Source organism: Hesperophylax consimilis, chromosome 9 (genome assembly GCF_061612785.1).
Source record: "Hesperophylax consimilis isolate HC1 chromosome 9, BYU_Hcon_1.0, whole genome shotgun sequence".
In the NCBI taxonomy this organism is placed as follows: Eukaryota; Metazoa; Arthropoda; class Insecta; order Trichoptera; family Limnephilidae; genus Hesperophylax; species Hesperophylax consimilis.
The window spans coordinates 32,131,437-32,151,435 of NC_142844.1; the positions used below are offsets into that span (position 1 = coordinate 32,131,437).

The 19,999-nt window shown below is 32.6% G+C and overlaps 1 protein-coding gene across 1 annotated transcript; it reads left to right on the plus strand.

Moving 5' to 3' along the window:
- Nucleotides 1-18,203: 18,203 nt before the first annotated feature.
- On the plus strand, nucleotides 18,204-19,782 carry LOC149421251 (uncharacterized). Its single transcript, XM_089635186.1, has 3 exons — nucleotides 18,204-18,342; nucleotides 18,922-18,990; nucleotides 19,598-19,782. The coding sequence occupies exons 1-3, from the start codon at nucleotides 18,204-18,206 to the stop codon at nucleotides 19,780-19,782; spliced, it is 393 nt and encodes a 130-aa protein (XP_089491312.1).
- The last annotated feature ends 217 nt before the right edge of the window (nucleotides 19,783-19,999 follow it).

A 19,999-nucleotide genomic window follows, 5' to 3' on the forward strand; every position in this document is an offset into this window, starting at 1 on the left:
TTTATTTTACTATATAATACTTATATACAAACTGATTAAATATAGGGTTAAATATAAACTGTAGATTTTCCGGAAATGAATTAATAAAGAAATAAATAAAAGAAATATTTTCACCAGGATCTACTGTTCAAAAGAATAAATTTATCTTTCGAATGTTAGTTAAAATTACGACACCTGTCAAACATTTGAAAAAAAGGAATATAATTTTCAATTTTTTTTTTTAATTAGTAAAATATGTCATTTGTAAAATATATATAACTATCAGTCGTATACTAATAAACTATGTTGAAAACAAATACATGTTGTCTTACCGCTGACAAATCCGTCGTAAGTTTTTAAATTACAGAAATATTATATTTTAACTTTAGTACGAGAGAGTATTGTGGCCCCCACGCAACACCACGTTCTTTTTATTTTCATATTATTATTTATCCCGAATCTATTCAAATATTTAATCCGTGGCATCGAATAGGATGCGCGGCTTTCATTGTGTCGAGATTTCTTTCACGGCTTTAGGCTTTGGCCACAACATGAGGCTTTCTATACAAACATGGATAGAGATTATAATATCATAATTCAAAACTAAAACCTCTAACACATGCTCGTATATTTTATCGCGCGATCGTTAATTAATTTGTGGTCGTAATAACTTAGCATAAACAGAATATTCACAATACATTATTTGAGAGATTTGTTTTGATCTACAAACATTTCCAACACACTCCTTTGCAGTAATCAATAGAGAATACCACCAATTCTTCATTGAATTTTTGAGTGCAGGCTCGTCACACTTTTTTTTTTCAATTTTTATATATTTTTTTATTTATTATTGAATTTTTTTTATACTTACGTGGATAGTCACATAAAATATTGAAAACAATGTAATAAATGTACGTAATTAAAAAAAATCCCACGAAGGCGAAGCCTGAGTGTGGGTATTATAAGTATTTTTATCTTATTTCCATAGTTTAAGTGGGGATACAATATTAAATATAAATTTGAGTAATTTTAACAGAGTTACTGTAGAGATGAAATACAAGAAACTAAAGCATGAAATATGTAAGAAGTTTACAATAACATGGAAAGTAAGGTAAATACTAGTTTTTAAAGAAGACATCTTAAAAAGTGAATTAGCAGACAAAGCATTACAAACAATAAAACATATCCGCTGTTTTGTATGTATGTGAAATAATAAAAAAATAATCTGTCTATGGATATAAATGTCACAGATAGCTTTGCTAAAACTTATAAGAAAAAAATATCTATTTCAGTGTTTTTTAGCCAAGATTTGATGTAGTTTTTAAAAGATTGAAGGTTTACACACGTGGCTCATTTAATTAAGAATTATACATTTTTGGAGCAATAAAACTAATACGCCTTTGGGCCAACCTGGTTTTATAGTGAGACACAGCATATTCATAAGCGCCATGTCATTGGCTGGCACGATTTGAATTTTTAATAAAGTTGTTTGGTCGCGTGTAAATACATTTAAGACATTGAACACTATAGGTCTGCTTGGTCCAAAATTTCAGTTTCTTGGAACAATTTTTTAGAGGGATAGGATTTAGTTTTTTTGGTACATTATCTTAATAATTGATTTTTGGGAAATTTCTAGTGATTTTAAATGATAGTTGAAAGTTCCGCCCCAGCCAATTATTCCATAGGAAAGAGATGATCGAACTAGTGAGTCATAAACTAGTTTCATGGTTTTATATTTACCACATTACTCATTCTTTTAAAAATATATTTTAGATATCTAAATTTGCTAACAGTTTTTTTTAATATGGCTGGTCCATTTAAGTTGAAAATCTATAGTTACACCTAAATACTTAATAAGTTTTCCAGATTTCATCTCCTCACAGTTACAGAATGTGTTTGGGTTACAATTTACGTTATGAACCTTCAAATTAAGATTGGTTTTAGGAGCCGACTTCTGTGTGTTATAGAAAGGAATACAAATATTTTTATCATAATTTAGGGTAAGTAGTTTTCTATCTAGCCACTTTTTGACAATTGTAAAACATTTGTTAGCTATATTAGTAGTATCTTCCCATGATTTTCCTTGGACTGTTATTGCAGTATCGTCAGCAAATGAGAAAATTTTACCAGGTATTTTAATGTTACATAGATCATGTATATATATTGAAAAGAGAAGCGGCCCCAATACACTTCCTTGTGGTACACCATGTTTTACTAAATCAAAATTGCCCAAATATTTTCCAATTTTTGTCCATTGTTGGTGATTCAATATATAATTTTGTAACAACATGAGACATTTATTTTTAATTCCAATGTTGGATATTTTCTTTATGAGAGTTCTATGGTTGAATGTGTCAAAGGCTTTCTTTAAATCTAAAAAAATGGTTAGAGCTTTAATGTTTGAGTCCAAGTTATTACATTATATTATATTATTATATTATTACATATTATATTAGACACTCCTAGTGCATTATTTTTTTATTTTCTATTTAAATCTCATTAAGTAATTTATCTTTTTTTTATGTAATTTTTTTTTTAATTCTATTAAAAGTAATGTTTATACACAATAATGATTTGTTTGAGTTTTACAATATACCTAAATCTTACATGTATGGTTAATTTGGCTTAAAAGTCTTTTCAGAGATTATATACAACTCACAGAGATCTAGTCTGTCTTCGGGTCCATTGAAAACTTATTGTCTAATAACATGTTTGTAGGTAAACGTCCAAATTATGAAATACATAGGTATAGAATAGTGTTTAACATAACACGGGTACATAACATTTTTTAGAAATACATTTTTAAATCTTAATATTTAAAAGAAAAATAATTACGTCAGTACAAAGTTGTTATGATATACGTATTAGGAGAATAAACATTAAAAATAGTTATTCATAACCTCACACAACCTGATGGACAATATATAGAACTAGGATCTGTCAAATACAATAATGTGGAAGCAAATGCTGCTTTTCAATTCCAAATTCCCCTCGCAGGTCGCTTAATCTAAAAACAATACGATAAATACATTTACCCACGAACGAGAAAATTATTCTAAACATAATTTCAAAGGTCCAGAATACAAGCCACATCCGAAAAAAAACAGTTATCCATCACGACTTTTACTTTAGGTAATGTTTTCCAATTTACGAGAGGTAGCTTTATAGGCTCCTTACCTTTCACATTTGCTTATTTATTCAATAAATTAACAGAGTGAATTTGTACGGACGAACTTTGCTAAAACACAATCTCAATGAACCCATAAAAGCAAGAAATATCGTCTTCCATAAATAATAAATTTCCCCCAAAAAACTTTCAAGGACTCAGAAGTTTTGATATACTCCACTTGAAAAACTTGCATTACTTACTCCTATTTTATACTAAATTACAATGTAGGTGGCTGTAAAACATATTTTATGGACTGAAATTTATATTTTCTCGAAAACAGAAGAATGCAATAATAAAAAGCCTCGGCAAATGTGTGATGTGTGAATGGGCTGGGTTATCGAATCGTAAACATGGAGTGTGATAAAATCCACGTTAGGTGGCAGTTATATCATTTTACGGCTTGTAACGTTTTACTTTAAAATGCAATATAGTCCGAATTGCACCACTTTCTGGAAGAACTACACTTTATCTACCAATCTATTGATTTTAGAAAAACAGTTCCTTGACTGATTGTTTAAATGGTAAAACCTTCGAACTTAATGTTTGATTAATCATACCAAATCGCCCCTCACTGTTTGAGATTAAAGACATTAAAAATTATTTCTTACGTTCACTGGTCATGAAAAACTTGTAATAAATTTATTTATTTTCAGTTTAAGTCCTATTAAAGTATTTTAATATGAATTTCAATTCATTTTCGAGCTTTGAACAGTTTGGTCGATTTGCACATATATCTACAAACTTTTTGTTTTTGACAAAGCTCTCTTTGCGATTTTTTTTCCCAGTAAATCATTAAATTATTTGCAGTCGTTGTTTCAAACGAAGAAAAAATAATAAATTACCTAGTATAATATTATAATAGGTAATTTATTCGTATAAATTAAAGCTTTTGACGCATTGTGTACGCCTATGATAGACCATATGTCACGGCATTAGGCCAAAATCACAACAAAGCTTTCGGAATTATATATATATCTGCTCCAGAAGCGCTGAGATGAAAATTTTCTTGAATACAGAAGAATAAAAAACGGAAACGGCAGACTGTATTGTTGAAAGAAAATCACTGCTCGCTCGTATATATTTTATGATCGATTCGATTGAACGAACGCCAACGGTCGGGTTAAGACTGAAGAAAATATCGTCTATTGAATGAGAAATATTGTTGAAAATATTTACACTGTACTTGAGGTATATATTTACTTGTCAGAAATAATAATAAAATACATATAAAAAAACATGAATTTAATCACTAAACGGCACACCATTTTGACTAATTTATTGCATTATCCTTAACATTTTTTTAATTTAAACTTTTCTTAAAATATAAATGGCTTGATCAAAATATTTGAATTTTACACTTTTTTTTTAATGAATATTACAGATATACATTTCGCTTTACCAAATCTCTTTACAATAGTAATTATTTCATAGCTTTCCAGTCACCGTCATTGTTTATTAATTATTAATAGTTATTTTCTAGTATTTCAAATAACCCTTCAGGTGATGTGTCGTAAAAATGACGCTAAGGTTATAAGCTAGCATTATTACCGAAGGCACTTTACAATCAATTCAACCATCAATATAACAGTAATCAAGATTTCTGCAAATGCAACACCTAAATTACAAATCGTTTACCGAAGGACAATATACATTTATTAATTTATTTATATATATACGCCTAAAAAGGCTTTTACATAAAAGTGATACATGATGCAGTGTACGTACATAGGAGAATGTATGTATTATACAGGAGATATTGACAGTAAATAGATGTAATCCAGTGTAAAGTAAGTACAAAATACATAATTGTAAAATTGTGATTGCAAGTATAATGAGAAAATATTAAGAAATAATTAAAAAAAAGAAAACTAAATATGAAGCAATATTAGTAAAACTTAAGAGTATCATAAAGTAAAAAAGAAATTGCAACAACACTACATACAAGACGAAACATTAAAACTAATTTACAACGCTACTCTAATTTGTACATTATTTACATCTCAGTGAAGTTTGTACCATTTTGTCCATTCGTAAAGCTACCTGCGTACGTTCTAGTACAACTCTATTAAAGTACAACAGTCGCAATAGTCAATAAATAATTACGTTTGTCCATATTTAAGACGTTTCATGTAACCAAAACTGTTGACGCATTAGTATAAGTTAAAAGATTTATACTAATACTTCAACAATTAGTATAAATCTTTTAACATGTTTAAGTATTAGTATAAGTTAAAAGATGTGCTATCTCTTTATCAACGTAACGTCACGGTTAAAATGAAATGAATGAACGTCGGTTTAGATTTGCCATTAAACTTTATCGGTCAGAGAATTTGACAAACAAAATGAAAGCAGGCAAAAATAAATCAGCTGTATAATAAGTGGCAGTCCCCCCAATTTTACTTTGTCGGGGACCATTGGACTGTGAATCACATTTCGTAGTGTGCAGAACGGTCCCCTTTTAAATTACACCAGTACAATAATTATGAATAATGGCAGATGAATCGTATTTATTTAAGTCTCCATACATCACGAGGAGTTCGCGAAGGATATTGACAAAGGACCGGAAACGAACCCGTCGCCATTTTACTGGAGGAATGAACGCATGTGGAGGTGATCCGTGGTTTATCCCTACAGGATAATGGTCCGATTTTAGAGATTCGGTCAAGAACTCTTAGCTTGTGACTGAGCGTGGTTTTATTGACGTCATTACTCGATTTTCAACAGTATTTTATCTATATTTTTTTAAAATTCGAACACTTGGTAAGTAGGGAAGACACAATATTAATTTATTGTGGGTTATATTAACACTGAGCCATGGTTGCCAAGTAATAATTAATATGAACAAATTATTATAAGCAATAATTAATCGCGTGAAATATCCATACAAATTGAAAATATCTCGAGAGTAAAAATAAATGCCGCCGACGGGAATTTTTATTTTTACTCGGGAGATATTTTCAATTTGTATGGATCTTTCATGCGACAAATTATTGCTTATAATAATTTGTTATTCTTTGTGCTATGCATGAAAAACCGTGTATAAAAATTAGAAAAAAAATAATAACCAATATGAATCATGGACCAATACCAAACTAGGACCAACTAATATGGATGAAAAAAGCAGAGACGTAAACAAGCAGCTCTTAGACGTAGGATGCTCTAAGATAGGGAGATGAAGTTGGGTTTCTCTTCAAACTGTATTTATATAACTAATCGGAAATCATAATAATATTTCGCTTCTTTGAATATATATACATATATTATTATTTTTTTTTTTTTATTTTTTTTTTTTTTTTATTTTTTTTTTTTTTTTTTTATTAGTAAAAAAAGATACACGAATTACATAGTATAACAATTACATAATATAATTACACAATATAGTAGGTTATTAATTACATAATATAAGTATTCGATGTACCCCCATAAATAAGCAGGGCTTGTGTGTATGGGGGTGTTGTTATATTTGTTTATATTTGGTACGATTCAGTTCAACTGTTCGGAATACTTTTTAAGGTGGCTTTTGAATTCGTTTATATTTGCATTCATGTTTCTAATTTTTTCTGGTAATGAGTTAAAAAATTTAACTCCGAGATATTCATGGTTGAACTGTCCTAATGTTTACTATTTATTTCCTACTATTTTCTTATTATTTCCTATAATCATTTAAAATTTATATATATATATATTTGTATATATGTATGTTTAATTTTTTTTTGTTTAATGTGAAACCGCACTATAGTCCCAACTGCTCCCAACCGTCTGGAGCCAGTGAGACTATGGCATCCACAATTGGTGTATGTTGTGATGCTGAAGGTTGTATAGGGGGAAGGAGATAGTGATGTGGAATGTCAAGAAACACCTGGCTATCGATATCTGGCCACCAAACACGGCCAAAGCCATTTAACAGAACAGTGATATTTTAAAAGGGCGATACTGAGAGTATCTTTCACCCTGGAACATGCCGAAAATATACTTTATATTATTTTGAATGAGTAATTGGTGAAAAAACACAAATTAATTAAATAAAATTACTTGTACACGCCGGGATTTGAAACTACAGATATAATAAATTATTGTATGGTAGGTATATTTATATAATAAACACTAATAAAGGATTCAAAAATGTTGCCGAAAACTTCAGCAAAGGAACGTTGAGGTCGATCCATGGAGAAAATTTTGATTTATTCGGAAAAGCTTTCCTGTTAAGTTTCTAAGAATTACGAACCGGTCTCACACTAGAAGAGCTGCTTATCACGTTCTAGATAACTGTAAAAACTGTAAAAATAATTGTGTTAAACTTGTAATTAATAAAGTCAACACGCAAAAATGAATTTTTTGCACACTGATTCTAATAAATTGCATAGGATTTGTATCCAGCACACCATCGGAACAAGATTCCATGGGCACAAACTGGTTCTGAAAGCTGCCGCGAAGCTTTGTGAGAAAACGTCTTGAATCCTTGAATGGTTTGCTGACATAAATAATATCACAAGAAAAAAGTAGTAAACAGTCACTCGGGAAGTATTTTCATGCAAAAACATGTATGGTGCTCGTATAAGAAGATTTATTCCATAAAATTTAAGAAATTTCATAACAAATATTGAGTTAACAAGGAGAACGTGGAACGGAGCAATTTAATAATCTCTTCATCAAATTTATACAAGACGTCACATTTCAGATATATCTACATGGGTACATTTATACACATACAAAATAAAAAAGCAAATGTTAAGTGTAATATCAAAAGAAATTCAAAAGTTTTATTTTGTGTAGTTATGTAAATAAAAAAATATTATTTTCTTAATTTAGTGTAATTATTTGATCATTCGATTATATTTTTTGGAGGTAACAGTCAGCTACCATTAAAATCTTGTCGAATCTTGTTCCACTATTAGAACTCGATAAGCGGTGCGCAGAGACAAGATTCGGTAAATTTAGTTAAAACATTGAGAGAGTTGGAGGTTAAAAAGCGGAACCTATTTTCTATTGTATCATCTAAATATAATACATCAGTGATAACAGAAGATGGAAATAATTTGTGTGGCCAACTGAATGCGGTCTGTTATTATTTTGAAGCAAATGTAGAGGTTAGTGACCGTAACGTTAAATTATTATTGAATTAATATACTACGATACTAGATTTGATTCTAATGAAGGTAAATTTCTACACTCTTAGGTAATAATAATAATATTTAACAATTCTTGGATGATTTGAGTACATCCGTTTTTGTGCCACAAGGGGTGGTAGAGGTTAGTGACTGCAACGTTAAATTATTATTGAATTAATAGACTACGATACTAGATTTAATTCTAATGAAGGTAAATTTCTATACTCGTAGTTAATAATAATAATATGCAAAAATACTTTATGATGATTTGTGTACATCCGTTTTTGTGCCTCAAGGGGCGCTAAAGAATTGTTATTACATTATTTATATTTTTTATTAATTACTTTTAAAAAATATAAAATAAAGTAGAATAAGACTGCTTGTAGTTACATCATAATTTCGTCTAAATAATAAATAATCAACATCGCTATACAGGTATCCCCTGTAACGCATGTTTTTTTTAAATCACAAGACCAAACTACAGAAAAAAATCTGTAAGAATACGTTTTGCTGGAATTACTTTGCATAAAATTTGTTATAGGTACAGTCTACGTATGTCACCAAGACGTTATGGACTTTTTAAAGCATGCAAAATCTTAGAAATTTTTACTCAAAACGAAAATATTTATTTATTTAATATCCACGGTATACATATACCATAAACAATGATTGCATGTCACAGTACACAAGCATAAGCAAATACTAGAAATAAAAAATAAAAATCAACTGTGGCTTTTGATCGTAAAAAGTCGACCGAAAGTATAAAATTAATTCAAGTTCTAGAAAGATGATTTATTTATTTTTATTGATACATTAGAAGTTTTTTTTGGATAAAATATTATTTGGTGATGTAGGCCTCGCTGACTTACCCATGGCCATGGTGAGACTCCTATTTTAATAAAATATAATAAAAGTAGGATATATATGTATCTAAGTACGTACTAAATAGCATCTTCAGCAATGCTTCTTACAACGTCCTATTGTTGTTAATGAAATATTTTTGATTTAAGTTGATTGCTTGATGTTGTGCAGTGAGATATAATATGGAATTTGACAAAAAATCACATATTACTACTCATAAGGGACCATAGGTAGAAATATTCTACTAATCAAAGTATTAATCGACCTTAATGGCTCCAGTTTCAAGATCCAGATCGATGGAAGAAGATTATTAAAAGCTCTAAAATGTTGCTTCCTAATATTCCACCTTGTTTTGTTCATAATGATCTGGATAATGTTATATTCACATTACATACATAAATTGTGAAAAAAAGGAATCAACCTAAAATAAATAGTGCTTGCTTTGTGAAGTTAGGGGAAAGATGCTAAATTGAATTGCTACCCACATCGTCCACGAACTTTCCCTTTATAAATTAGTTTAGTGGATCTATTATATTTGATTCCGTCATTAAAACTTTTAATGATGCTGAGAATGAAAAAAAACATTTTCCGCTTGGGGTGTATCTGGTAGGGGTTGAAACTTATTAAGGGATGTTTTAAAGCAAATCGGCGGGTAATACGAGTATTTTTCAAATTTTGTTGAATAAATCTTGCTCTTATACAAAACTCGGGATACGACAGTGTTTACGGCTACATAGTAAGTGTTTAAAAAGAAGAAGAGTGTGATTAGAAATGGAGATATTATGTAAATACGAATTTCATAATGTTAATTGACAGTCCTGCTATCATTGCCACTATTAAATTCCATGTACTGACTAAGAACACGAGAATAAAATTTAACATTCTTCTGCAATACATACACAACCAATAATCAGACACACTCACTAACCAATAGAATACATGATCTAGGCAACAAATTTGGGGGTACTATTGATATATTTCTTGACTCCATTTATAGAACTAAGCGTAATCTATATCTGCACTTTGTCGAACCCTACAAATTATATTAGCGTTGGTAATGTAGTTTTAGTGATTTTTCTTATTCGTAGTATTAACAAAATTCTTTCACAATGAATTCAAACCCGACATCCCATAGATTTGGTGCGTTTTGGCAAGCCTTGAAAAATTAATACTTTAATAATATTAAAATGAACTGGAGTTCCTTGTTGTTCGTTCTACAAAACACCCCATTATAGTAAGTAGCACCGTGTCAATTGAGAAAAAAACGCATGAAGTTAATATGATTATAAAAATTCAATATTCGGCAAGTGAGCTGCACATCTTGATACAGGAATGCCCCAGTGAGATGTGCAGAGTATGTTTTTTTATGTTAAAAACTGTTTTTTGAATAAATTTAAAAATACATAAATAAAGATCTACGAGGCAAAAATTTCGTAACCCCTGGGTTAGAAGAATGCGTGTTTTTTCGACACTGGTTTATTTCACATCAGCAGCGGTGAGTAAGTAATGAGACGAAGGATCTTATATTAGTGTAGCAATGCTATGAGAATTTTTCTGCCCCTCGGCCCCGCGGCATCGTCGCCAGACGGCATCTCCCGCTCATTTGCCGACAGGTCCATCGCACCTTCGGCTACCTTGTTCACACCGGAGTACCCGGAAGACTCCACGTCTTCACCAGTGCTGAAAACATCCACCAGTCCGGTCTCCACCAACGCGGCGTCGACTTACTGACCCGCGCCTCGACCGCTTCGCCGTCATCGCCGTCTACACCTGGTATCATCCTCATCGGTCCTAGTCATCTCGCAACTGCGCAATTTCACTGACTCGCGATAAAGGCTGTGACATAACACACATTATCGTCTTTCATTGTCTCCTCACCAAATCCCCAAATTAGTATATACAAGTCTTCCCATACTTTGATTTGTGGACAGAAATAATGTTATTATTGGTTTGCTCATGGTAGATGAAACGGAACAGTATAATGAAGAAAACATACCAAATGAGCTTTGAATACCCGCTATTGTAATATTGGCAGTATGCAGACGGACGAGACGGAGGACTGAAAAATCACTTATATCTATCTATCTTTCCGATGGGTTTCCATGGATTTCTTAAAAATCTTAGTCCTTCACAAGACGACCGAAAATTGATGGTTAGGTTAGTTTTAGGGTAGGTTAATTGAGTTCCTTAGAAGTAAGACTTACACAAAACAAATGTTTTCCATTGGCCACGGAAACAAAAAAACACTATGGCAACGCACCGATGTTTCAATGTTTTGTGTATATGTTTCAAATAAATAAAACGTCCTGTGCGCACTAGACCCGCCTCCAGATACACAATTTTCTTTATCCAGTAATTTTTTTTTTTTTTTTTTTATTTCCTTTATTTTTTCCCAATTTACATATTTCACAATACAATTTTTTTAATAATATGAAAGGGAACCCACTAAGGCGCAGCCTGTGCGTGGGTAATATAATTTAATACATCAGATTTTTGTACCTAAAAATTTTTGTACCTAAAAAGTAATAAACACAAACTTTTTGTAGATTGAAAAAATCAGTACGTGTTATGAAAATATTATAGCGTTAATATAACATTGACGACTTAAAAACATAAAGCAATTAACTACGAACATATTTTGTATCAACCCATTATACAGTAATGTTTTTAATAGGTACTCTGTGGGTATTTCTGTGTGCCCCTTTTCAACACACCGTGACTGTTAATATTGCGATACAAATTCCGCACAGCATTCACAATGTCTTATCTCGTGTCTGGACAACTGGAGAAGGGATAAGGATAATTTCCATAATATCAGGAAACAAAGGAATTTGATGTTACCTTAGAGACAGGCTAAACTACCTATTCTATATGCAAGTGTACGAGCTACGAGGTGTCCTTGGGTCGAATCTTCCAAACTGGAGGCACGCAAAAGGTATTTTATATAAATTTACTGGTTGTACTTATTCTAGTAGCAGTAAAGTTTAATAAATTGTTAAGATTGCTAGTAGTGTGTCCAAGCCCAAAAAAGTTTTAAATTAATATAGGTATCAATGTTATAAAGAAAAATATGATTGCTAATTTTAAATTCAGTCCACTGTGAAAAAAGTTTATTTATCCAGTCTTGCTACTAAATACTAACCCCTTACAGATAAATGTGTTTTATTTTTTTACAACGATAATCAACAATTTACCCTAGGTTATTGGTTGTTCATTAGTTGTGTAAAATTTCTCACTGACAAAAAACATGTTTGTCAGTGAGGCCTTGAATATATAATAAAGTTACATAATTAAATATTAGGCTTATTTGTTTTTCGATACCATTTCCACAACTGCTAAGAATGCACATATTGATACATAAGTTCAAGATTTGTACTAGAATTTAAATTCTACGGGTTATCGGTGATGTTTTGAATTGCAATTTTTCTTTTCCTTCTTCTGCAGGTGCCGTCTTTTAACCATGGTTGGCTTTAATAGTCAACTTTACGATGAAGACCAGAATCATGTGAATTTTTAAATCATAATTTGTTTCATCTTCGTCTTTCATTATTACCATTTCTATCTTCTTCCAGATTGATATTTGAATAATTTAAAAAAAATGTTTTATCAATTTATGGGACGAAATTAAATTCTTATAGAATTGAGAATCCCTGTTTAGTTAGTGTTCAGGACCTCCCTGCGTCATCAGTATGACGACCCTAATCCCTCCACAAAGGTTGGATTAGCTGTCCTCCCGCAACCGCCACCGGTCACAATGCATTTCCATTCCATTTCAGGTTACTCTCCTGCCCAGGTCCTTACCTTCCTATTCCCATGTCTATGTCTCTGCCCAATGTCCAGGATACTCAAAAAACGGTTGGTTTACCACCTGTCCAAACAAACATCGCTTCCTTAGCAGGAATGAATCAATTATGATAATATTCACGTATGCTTTCTGCTCTGTATGTATACATGCAGAGTATATAGAGAATTAAAAATATGCACAAAAAATAGGTACAAGTACCTACACTTAAAGTTCATATTAAACCTTTACAAATTTCTTGGAAGTGGCAGTATTTTTTTAAAATGAATAGTTTTATGGTATCGATAACAATCTCAAATGTAATATTTTATATTTATTCATAAGATATATTATATTATTTACACTTTACATAATCTGGGAAATCTTCCTGAAGGTTTCACGGTTGTGTCTAAATCTAAAATATTGCGAGGTGGCAAATAATATTTTCTTCTCCACAATATCTTTAATATCTACTCTCTAATTCTTAGACACCACAATATGACATTTTTTTAGTTTTCACAGATATTTCTCCCACTACACGCAGAAAACTTACTGATATAAAATATTGAAATTTTTTTAAGAATCTTTCAAATGTTTTCGTTATTCGGTTAAAAACGGGATTGCAGGCCTTTAATGAATGAATTGATAGGTTTTCTTATAAATTTTCAGTAAAACACGAATGTGTTATCGCGATGTTGGAACAGGTGTTCGTAAAAATTCTAGGATTTTCCCATTTCATCATTGTATATTTCCAGTTCAAATACAGTTGCATGAACACGTGTTCCGATCAGGAATGTACTAACAGTTTAACAAGAAACGGCTTGCGATCCCGTTTTTATTCAGATTTTTTATAGATCAGCCATACTATTTTTTTCCGTTTTGGTTATAAATTATACAGACCCAATGACATCGAATTTCACAAAATTAAAAACTGTTGGTAGGTACTTTCTATAAAGGTTTTTCAGCAATTTTTAATTTTCTTCCTCTTAATGATTTAATCTCGCGTTTTTTTATGAATAGGATAACTTGTAGGATGAAGTTAGCTGCTAGCATAAAATTAAAATAAAACTTCACGTTCGAAAGATTTTAATTTTGATGTGACCACTAATAGAAATATTCTTTGCGATATTAGAATCACGTTTAAAGTTACTACCATGCATATTCAAAATGTACCTTAACATTGCCAATTTATTGCGCCATTGTTGCAAAAAAAAGCTTTAACATCCGATGACACCCACCCTCAGTGCAGTAATTATAATGCTTTTCATCTGAACATATAAAAACAACAATTTTAGCAGTAGTGGGCGGGCAATATAGGTTGGTCAATAAATCGTATTTTTTCTTGCAGTTGAAAACTATGAAATTAACCAGTAGTACGTAATTTTTTTGTAACAAAATTTAATTAAGGTGTAATAAATCATCCCCTGAAAAATATTCGTTTGGTTTTGTTATCAATTTGTATAAAAAAAATTCTTTTCTGTTCAAAATTCATAATGATCATATCGCACATGTAAAATTACTAAAAATGTACCTACTGCGAAATACCTAATTTGCCCATTTAATTAACAGTTATTAGGGATAATAAATTGCGAAAGCAATTTGAAATGCTGACTTGAGAAATACATTAGAATAATAATCAATTACGTATTCAAAAGGTCTACCGTTCTCATACGAAGGAGTACAAAACATAGGGCGTTTTTCAAACAGCACGCAATATCCATCACATTATTATTTATATCTACATGCACGACGTAACCACTTTCTTAACCAAAAGCTTAACTGATAATATAATATGTTCTTATGTAATACTTCTAGACTCTAAGGATTCTTTTTTGTTCCTTATTTATAAATATGTAAATAAAAAAAGTAGTACCAAGTACTTAAATACCCCTCTAGGTCCATTTTCAATCTTTTTTTCTTATTAAACAAATGAAAAAGATCATTACTACTAGTTTGAAAAATATGGTATCTTGTTTTATCATTTGGCAGTTCTACAAATTTCAAAGAAAATTACTTTACCAACCAGTGATTCAGTGAGATTATGGCTTCATTAAACGGAGTATATTGTGTGGAGGTAGTATGGAGGAGAAAGAGATGGGGAAGAGGAAGGTGTGGAAGTAGTTGGTTATTTAGATCTGGTTACTTAACGGTAGTGTCAATGGTAGTCTTACCCCAGGGCGATTTTGAAATCTGCCAATCTGGAACGTGCCGCGTACACAGGTACTATGTATTATTTTAAATGAATTGTGAAATAACACAAATAAAAATTTACATGCACATGCTGTGATTAGCCGCGACCTCCAGATTGCTAGGCGAGAACCCCGCTCTTAGAATACGGAGGTCTTTATATACAATTCCCAAACAGAAAAAGTAATAACCACTGGAACGATTTCGGTCGAAAAATCGACCACTTTTATTTTTCTGCGATTGATATCGGTCCAAAAATGGACCGATTTTTCTACCATTCGTAAAATATTTATTGTAATTATTTAAAACGTTTATATGGCCAGCTACTTGTTTTATCGAATAGCTGATAATATATTCTCTTTGTCTATGAACTTATCCGTTGTCTTTGAAGTGTTATTTAACGAGTTTTCGCGGTTTTTTTATGGCGTCCTGTCAAAAACCAAATTAAAAATTTTCAACATTCACGAAATTTTGGACTCTTCCTAAAATGCCGTAAGTAATTAATTTATTGGGTTTTTAACGCATAATTATATATCTGTGTAATCATGATTGACTTATCTATCTTTGAAATGCGTTTTTAATTCGTTTGTTTGTATTATATTGTTTTGGTTGAAGTTTTTGTGTAAGATTACGTCAACTGAAGACGTCATCTGTTTTTGATTTACAATAATGTCTTAAATACTGCACTCGCGCATTTGAAATATAGATATTCCATCACAGTGATTCAAAACAAAGAGATACATTTATATAAGTTTTATTTGAATTGGTTCATTATTAATACAGATATTTGCTAACCAATTATTTTAAGTCATATGTCAAAAAGTTGACTCTTTTTCACATGTAAAATGGTGTAAAGCCTTCGTCACACAATAAAAATTTAGTAATTTAGTTGTATAATTAATTATTTTTTTTTTGTTGTTGTTTGTTTTTGGGGTGTTATGCCGTGTTGCGCTAACTCCTTCTTTAGCCGACGTTTCGGACAGCGTTGCAGTGTCCATCATCAGGGCAGATCCGGTAGATCCGAAGATGTGTAAATTTTGGTTGTCGAGTTTGTGCTTATTTATTTGTGGCCTGGGCCCGTCCAAGTGCGAAATGCCAACGGAAGTGGCGACATCTTGTGGCGAATTCTGAAAGCACAGTATTTATGATAGCCTGGGGCCCATCCAAGTGCGAAATGCCAACGAAATGCCAATCCCAAAAACAAACAACAAAAATGCTTTTGGCCGTGAGAATCTAAAAACTTACCTAATTAATTAATTTGTTTACTTTTACCAAATTTGTGCAGAAACAGCTGTCGTCCAGGGAAAAGGATCACTCCACGACCCAATAATTATTTTCAAATTTTATATTAGTGCAATATTTAACAAAATTTAAACATTTAAGTACTTACATTAAGTGTTTTCAATTTAAAATATATAGAGTGGTGCTGACTGCAAGAGGAGGCAGAGGAAGAGGGAGAGGTGGGGTACGAGCTGGTGCCGGACTACCTGCACGTGGACGTCAACGCAGAGCTGCAATTGCAGCCTCGTCTGGAGTGTTAGTATTTTTTAATGTTTTTTTATGAAAGTACTTTGCTGTGACCGTTGAACTCATCATATATTTGTATTTATTTAAACAGCGACCCTGATTTGCTACTGGTGCGAGAGGATCGCGTCAAGGCCCTAAAGGCTGTTAGGGCCCTGCCTGCTTCCTTCCGGCTAGAGCTGGAAAGCCGAAAATTCAAGAAGCAGGCGGCGCGCATTTTGCTCCCTACCGCACCTCCAAGAAAAACTAAACAAAAGTAAGTAATCGTATTTAGATGCTTGATACAATATTATTGTTTTTTCCTGACAGCATTCCACTCTTACAGTGAGAGTTGGTAAGATCAGCGCTCTGTGCATTTGGCACATTCAGTGCATATTTTACAGAGTTCTAATTTTATTGTTTATTTACATACTGTACTTACTGTTTCACACGTGAATGAGAACAATTTATATGATTTATGTAAATGTTTTCAGAATTCCATCTCCGGAGAGAACAACGTGTCCCTTTTCACAAGGGACGCCTTCACCGTTGCCACGACCCGTACCACCACCGTGGATGTCCACTCCCGCACAGACCCAATCAACGGCTCCCAATGCACCAATAAGGAAGTTGAGTGAAAAATATTTTGACTTATAAAAAATATGTTCATGTAGATCAAAAAATATCGATTCTAAATATATAAATATATTTCTATATTATTATTCTTACAATTAGTTAAACGTTCTTGAAAAAGCATTCAATAGCAATATACTGTATACGCTCCACGATTGGTCGAAAGAATTCTGTCGTCACATGTGTCGTGACTTGTACGTACAACGGAACACCTATGGTGCATCTCTTTCTATTACATGAGAGATGGTCGATTTAGATGAGAGAGGTGTATAGGCCAAAGGTTTATTTGGGTTTGTCAAATATATGTACGTATTTGTTATTATTATTATATGAAATGGATTTCTAAAGATACATATTCGTATAGTGCTTTATAATAATATGTTGTTTATTGCATAACTTAGATGTTTTTATTATTATACATGTCACAAAGCATGTGATACACTTCAGGCCGCCGGCCGCTCAGAAAAGTCTCACAGTGAACTGGGCTGTAAACCGTTATTTTACTTTTGGTCTTTACTTTTCTGCGCGGTGGTCCTGAATTCGCGCGGGGAACGTCAACAAGTAGCGACGGCGATACCGTACAAGTACCGTATCGGGCGTGAAAAGCAAATATTCTAACTTAAAATATTAATTTAACTATGAAATCTTAATCAATTTTCTTTTTTTTTTTAATAACATCAATTATAATAGACGGTTAACATTGGTAAAAAAATTACTGGAATTCCTTGTTGAAGAATTTAATTTTTTTCCATACATAATGCTTAAGCGACGTGGTTTTCACAGTTCTAATGACGTCACACTACACCCCGCCTGTTACCGCTCGGATTCCGCTCGTTTTGGCGGGCTTAATAAAATTTAAACTTTGAGAATTAATTTAACTATGAAAAAAAACTTTAAAAAAAAAAAAAAAAATACCAGTATTTAAGTTTGAATGCGAACATTGATAAAAAAAAATAAAAAAAATGGACTCAACTTCCTTATTATGCCTATCCGTGCAGCATCTCCCGAGCCGTTACCTGGGACATCGCGGAGTGGGGAACTCTTCTCTCCGGAGGCCGGCTATCACAGCGAGCTGTGGGTGGACGTGCCATTCTACGAAGAATTGTCGGCGTTTGGGAACGGTGAGTTTATTTTTTGAAATGTCATACCAGGGGCTCAATATAAAATCAATTATCTATATTTTATATTGATATCCCTAGCACAGTTTCACTGTTGGTATATTGGTAGGAAATAAGCATAGTACTTAAAAATTCCACATAACAAACATACAAAATGTATTGTTGTTATGACGTGGATGCATCATTACACATCTTTTTTTTCTGTAACGGGTATTGCAGAGTGAGAAATAAGACATGCCGAACTTCTTTGCGAGGATTACATTTGATTCACCGGCTTCTAAACGGTGTAATACAGCATTTTTTTCTTAAATTGAAAAAACACTTTCGCTTCACGGGACTCATTGTGTCGAGCTTCCTAGTCAAAAGCGAGGCTGTATTGGTAGGTGGGTTTTGTAACCGGACAAATTATCATTAAAATAGGTCGCTTTACGTAGTTGGTCACTTTAAACAGATACGTTTTCCTACTAAAAGCTATGAAACCTTACTAGAGTTTACATTATCGTCACTTAAAACAGTAGACCGTTAAATGCCAAGTCATTATATCCAAATTCTACTGTAAATTTGTGTTTTCTTTTATTTCAGAGTCAGACATGGGCAGAAACAGTAACGTGGACGAGGCAGCTGTACTAGAAGAGTCTGTACTTGGAAACCGTGAGTTATAAAACTAACTAACTTACCTTCACGCCATTTCGGTAGGCAGAGAGGATGAACCACCATGCAACTCGATCTTGGCACACACACTCTTTTCTTCATTCCATACCTACCTGACTGTGCTATTCTGACTCCTGACATTGCCCGCCTCAAGTATTTGATTAACTTTTTATTTATTTTTTTATATGAATACCTCACAAGAGCCTCAGCTGGAGCCAGTGAGACTATGGCATCCCCAATCGGGGTATGTTGTGAGGCTGAAGGTAGCGGGGAGGGGAAGGAGGTTTGGAAGAGGGAGGTGGAAAAGTACCTGGCTATTCAGAACTGGTCACCAAACACTCCTAAAGCCATTTCAAGCAACGTTTCGATTCTGAATGGGGTCTTACACCAGGGCGATACTATGGGTATCTTCCACTCTGGAACGTGCCGCAAATATAATATATATTATTTTAAATGAATTTTGTGTGAAAATAACACTAATTATTCAAATATAATTTATTTGATTTGATCCCGCGACCATCGTATTGCGAGTCATAAGCCGTACCAGAGGCAATGGGTTATCGTAATATAGACACATTAAATTAATTTGGGTTTTCTGTTGTTTCAGAAATGGATATGGACAGATCGAGCGACGAGGATGACGAAGCGAGCGACGTCGACCACGAAGAGAGCGATGAGGATACATGCCACCAATACCTTATCATAATATTATCAACGTTTCACCTAACTCCCATAGACTTTAGTAGACAAGACCAGGTAGATAGTGAGGCAATGCGTTCGATTCTGCCGTAAATAAATAACATAAATAACATTTTCAAAAGGACCCTTACAAAGTGTGATGTGGCATTATGCTATGATTGCATGAAGCCATATCACACTACAATATAGATTTGCTGAGGGTTTTTTGAAGTGAAACTTCTTTAGGCGCGTAATGTTCGGGGACGGAGTAAAACCGAGTCAGGATCGACACGAAAATGCGGGTACCCCCACCACCGCTCACCGTTCACTG

What these genes read in the sequence shown, in the direction of transcription:
- LOC149421251 (XM_089635186.1), top strand. Translation starts at nt 18,204, where the DNA reads ATGCCTATCCGTGCAGCATCTCCCGAGCCGTTACCTGGGACATCGCGG. An exon ending in ATTGTCGGCGTTTGGGAACG is followed by an intron (nt 18,343 to 18,921) that starts GTGAGTTTATTT and finishes CTTTTATTTCAG; the next exon opens with AGTCAGACATGGGCAGAAAC. An exon ending in AGAGTCTGTACTTGGAAACC is followed by an intron (nt 18,991 to 19,597) that starts GTGAGTTATAAA and finishes CTGTTGTTTCAG; the next exon opens with AAATGGATATGGACAGATCG.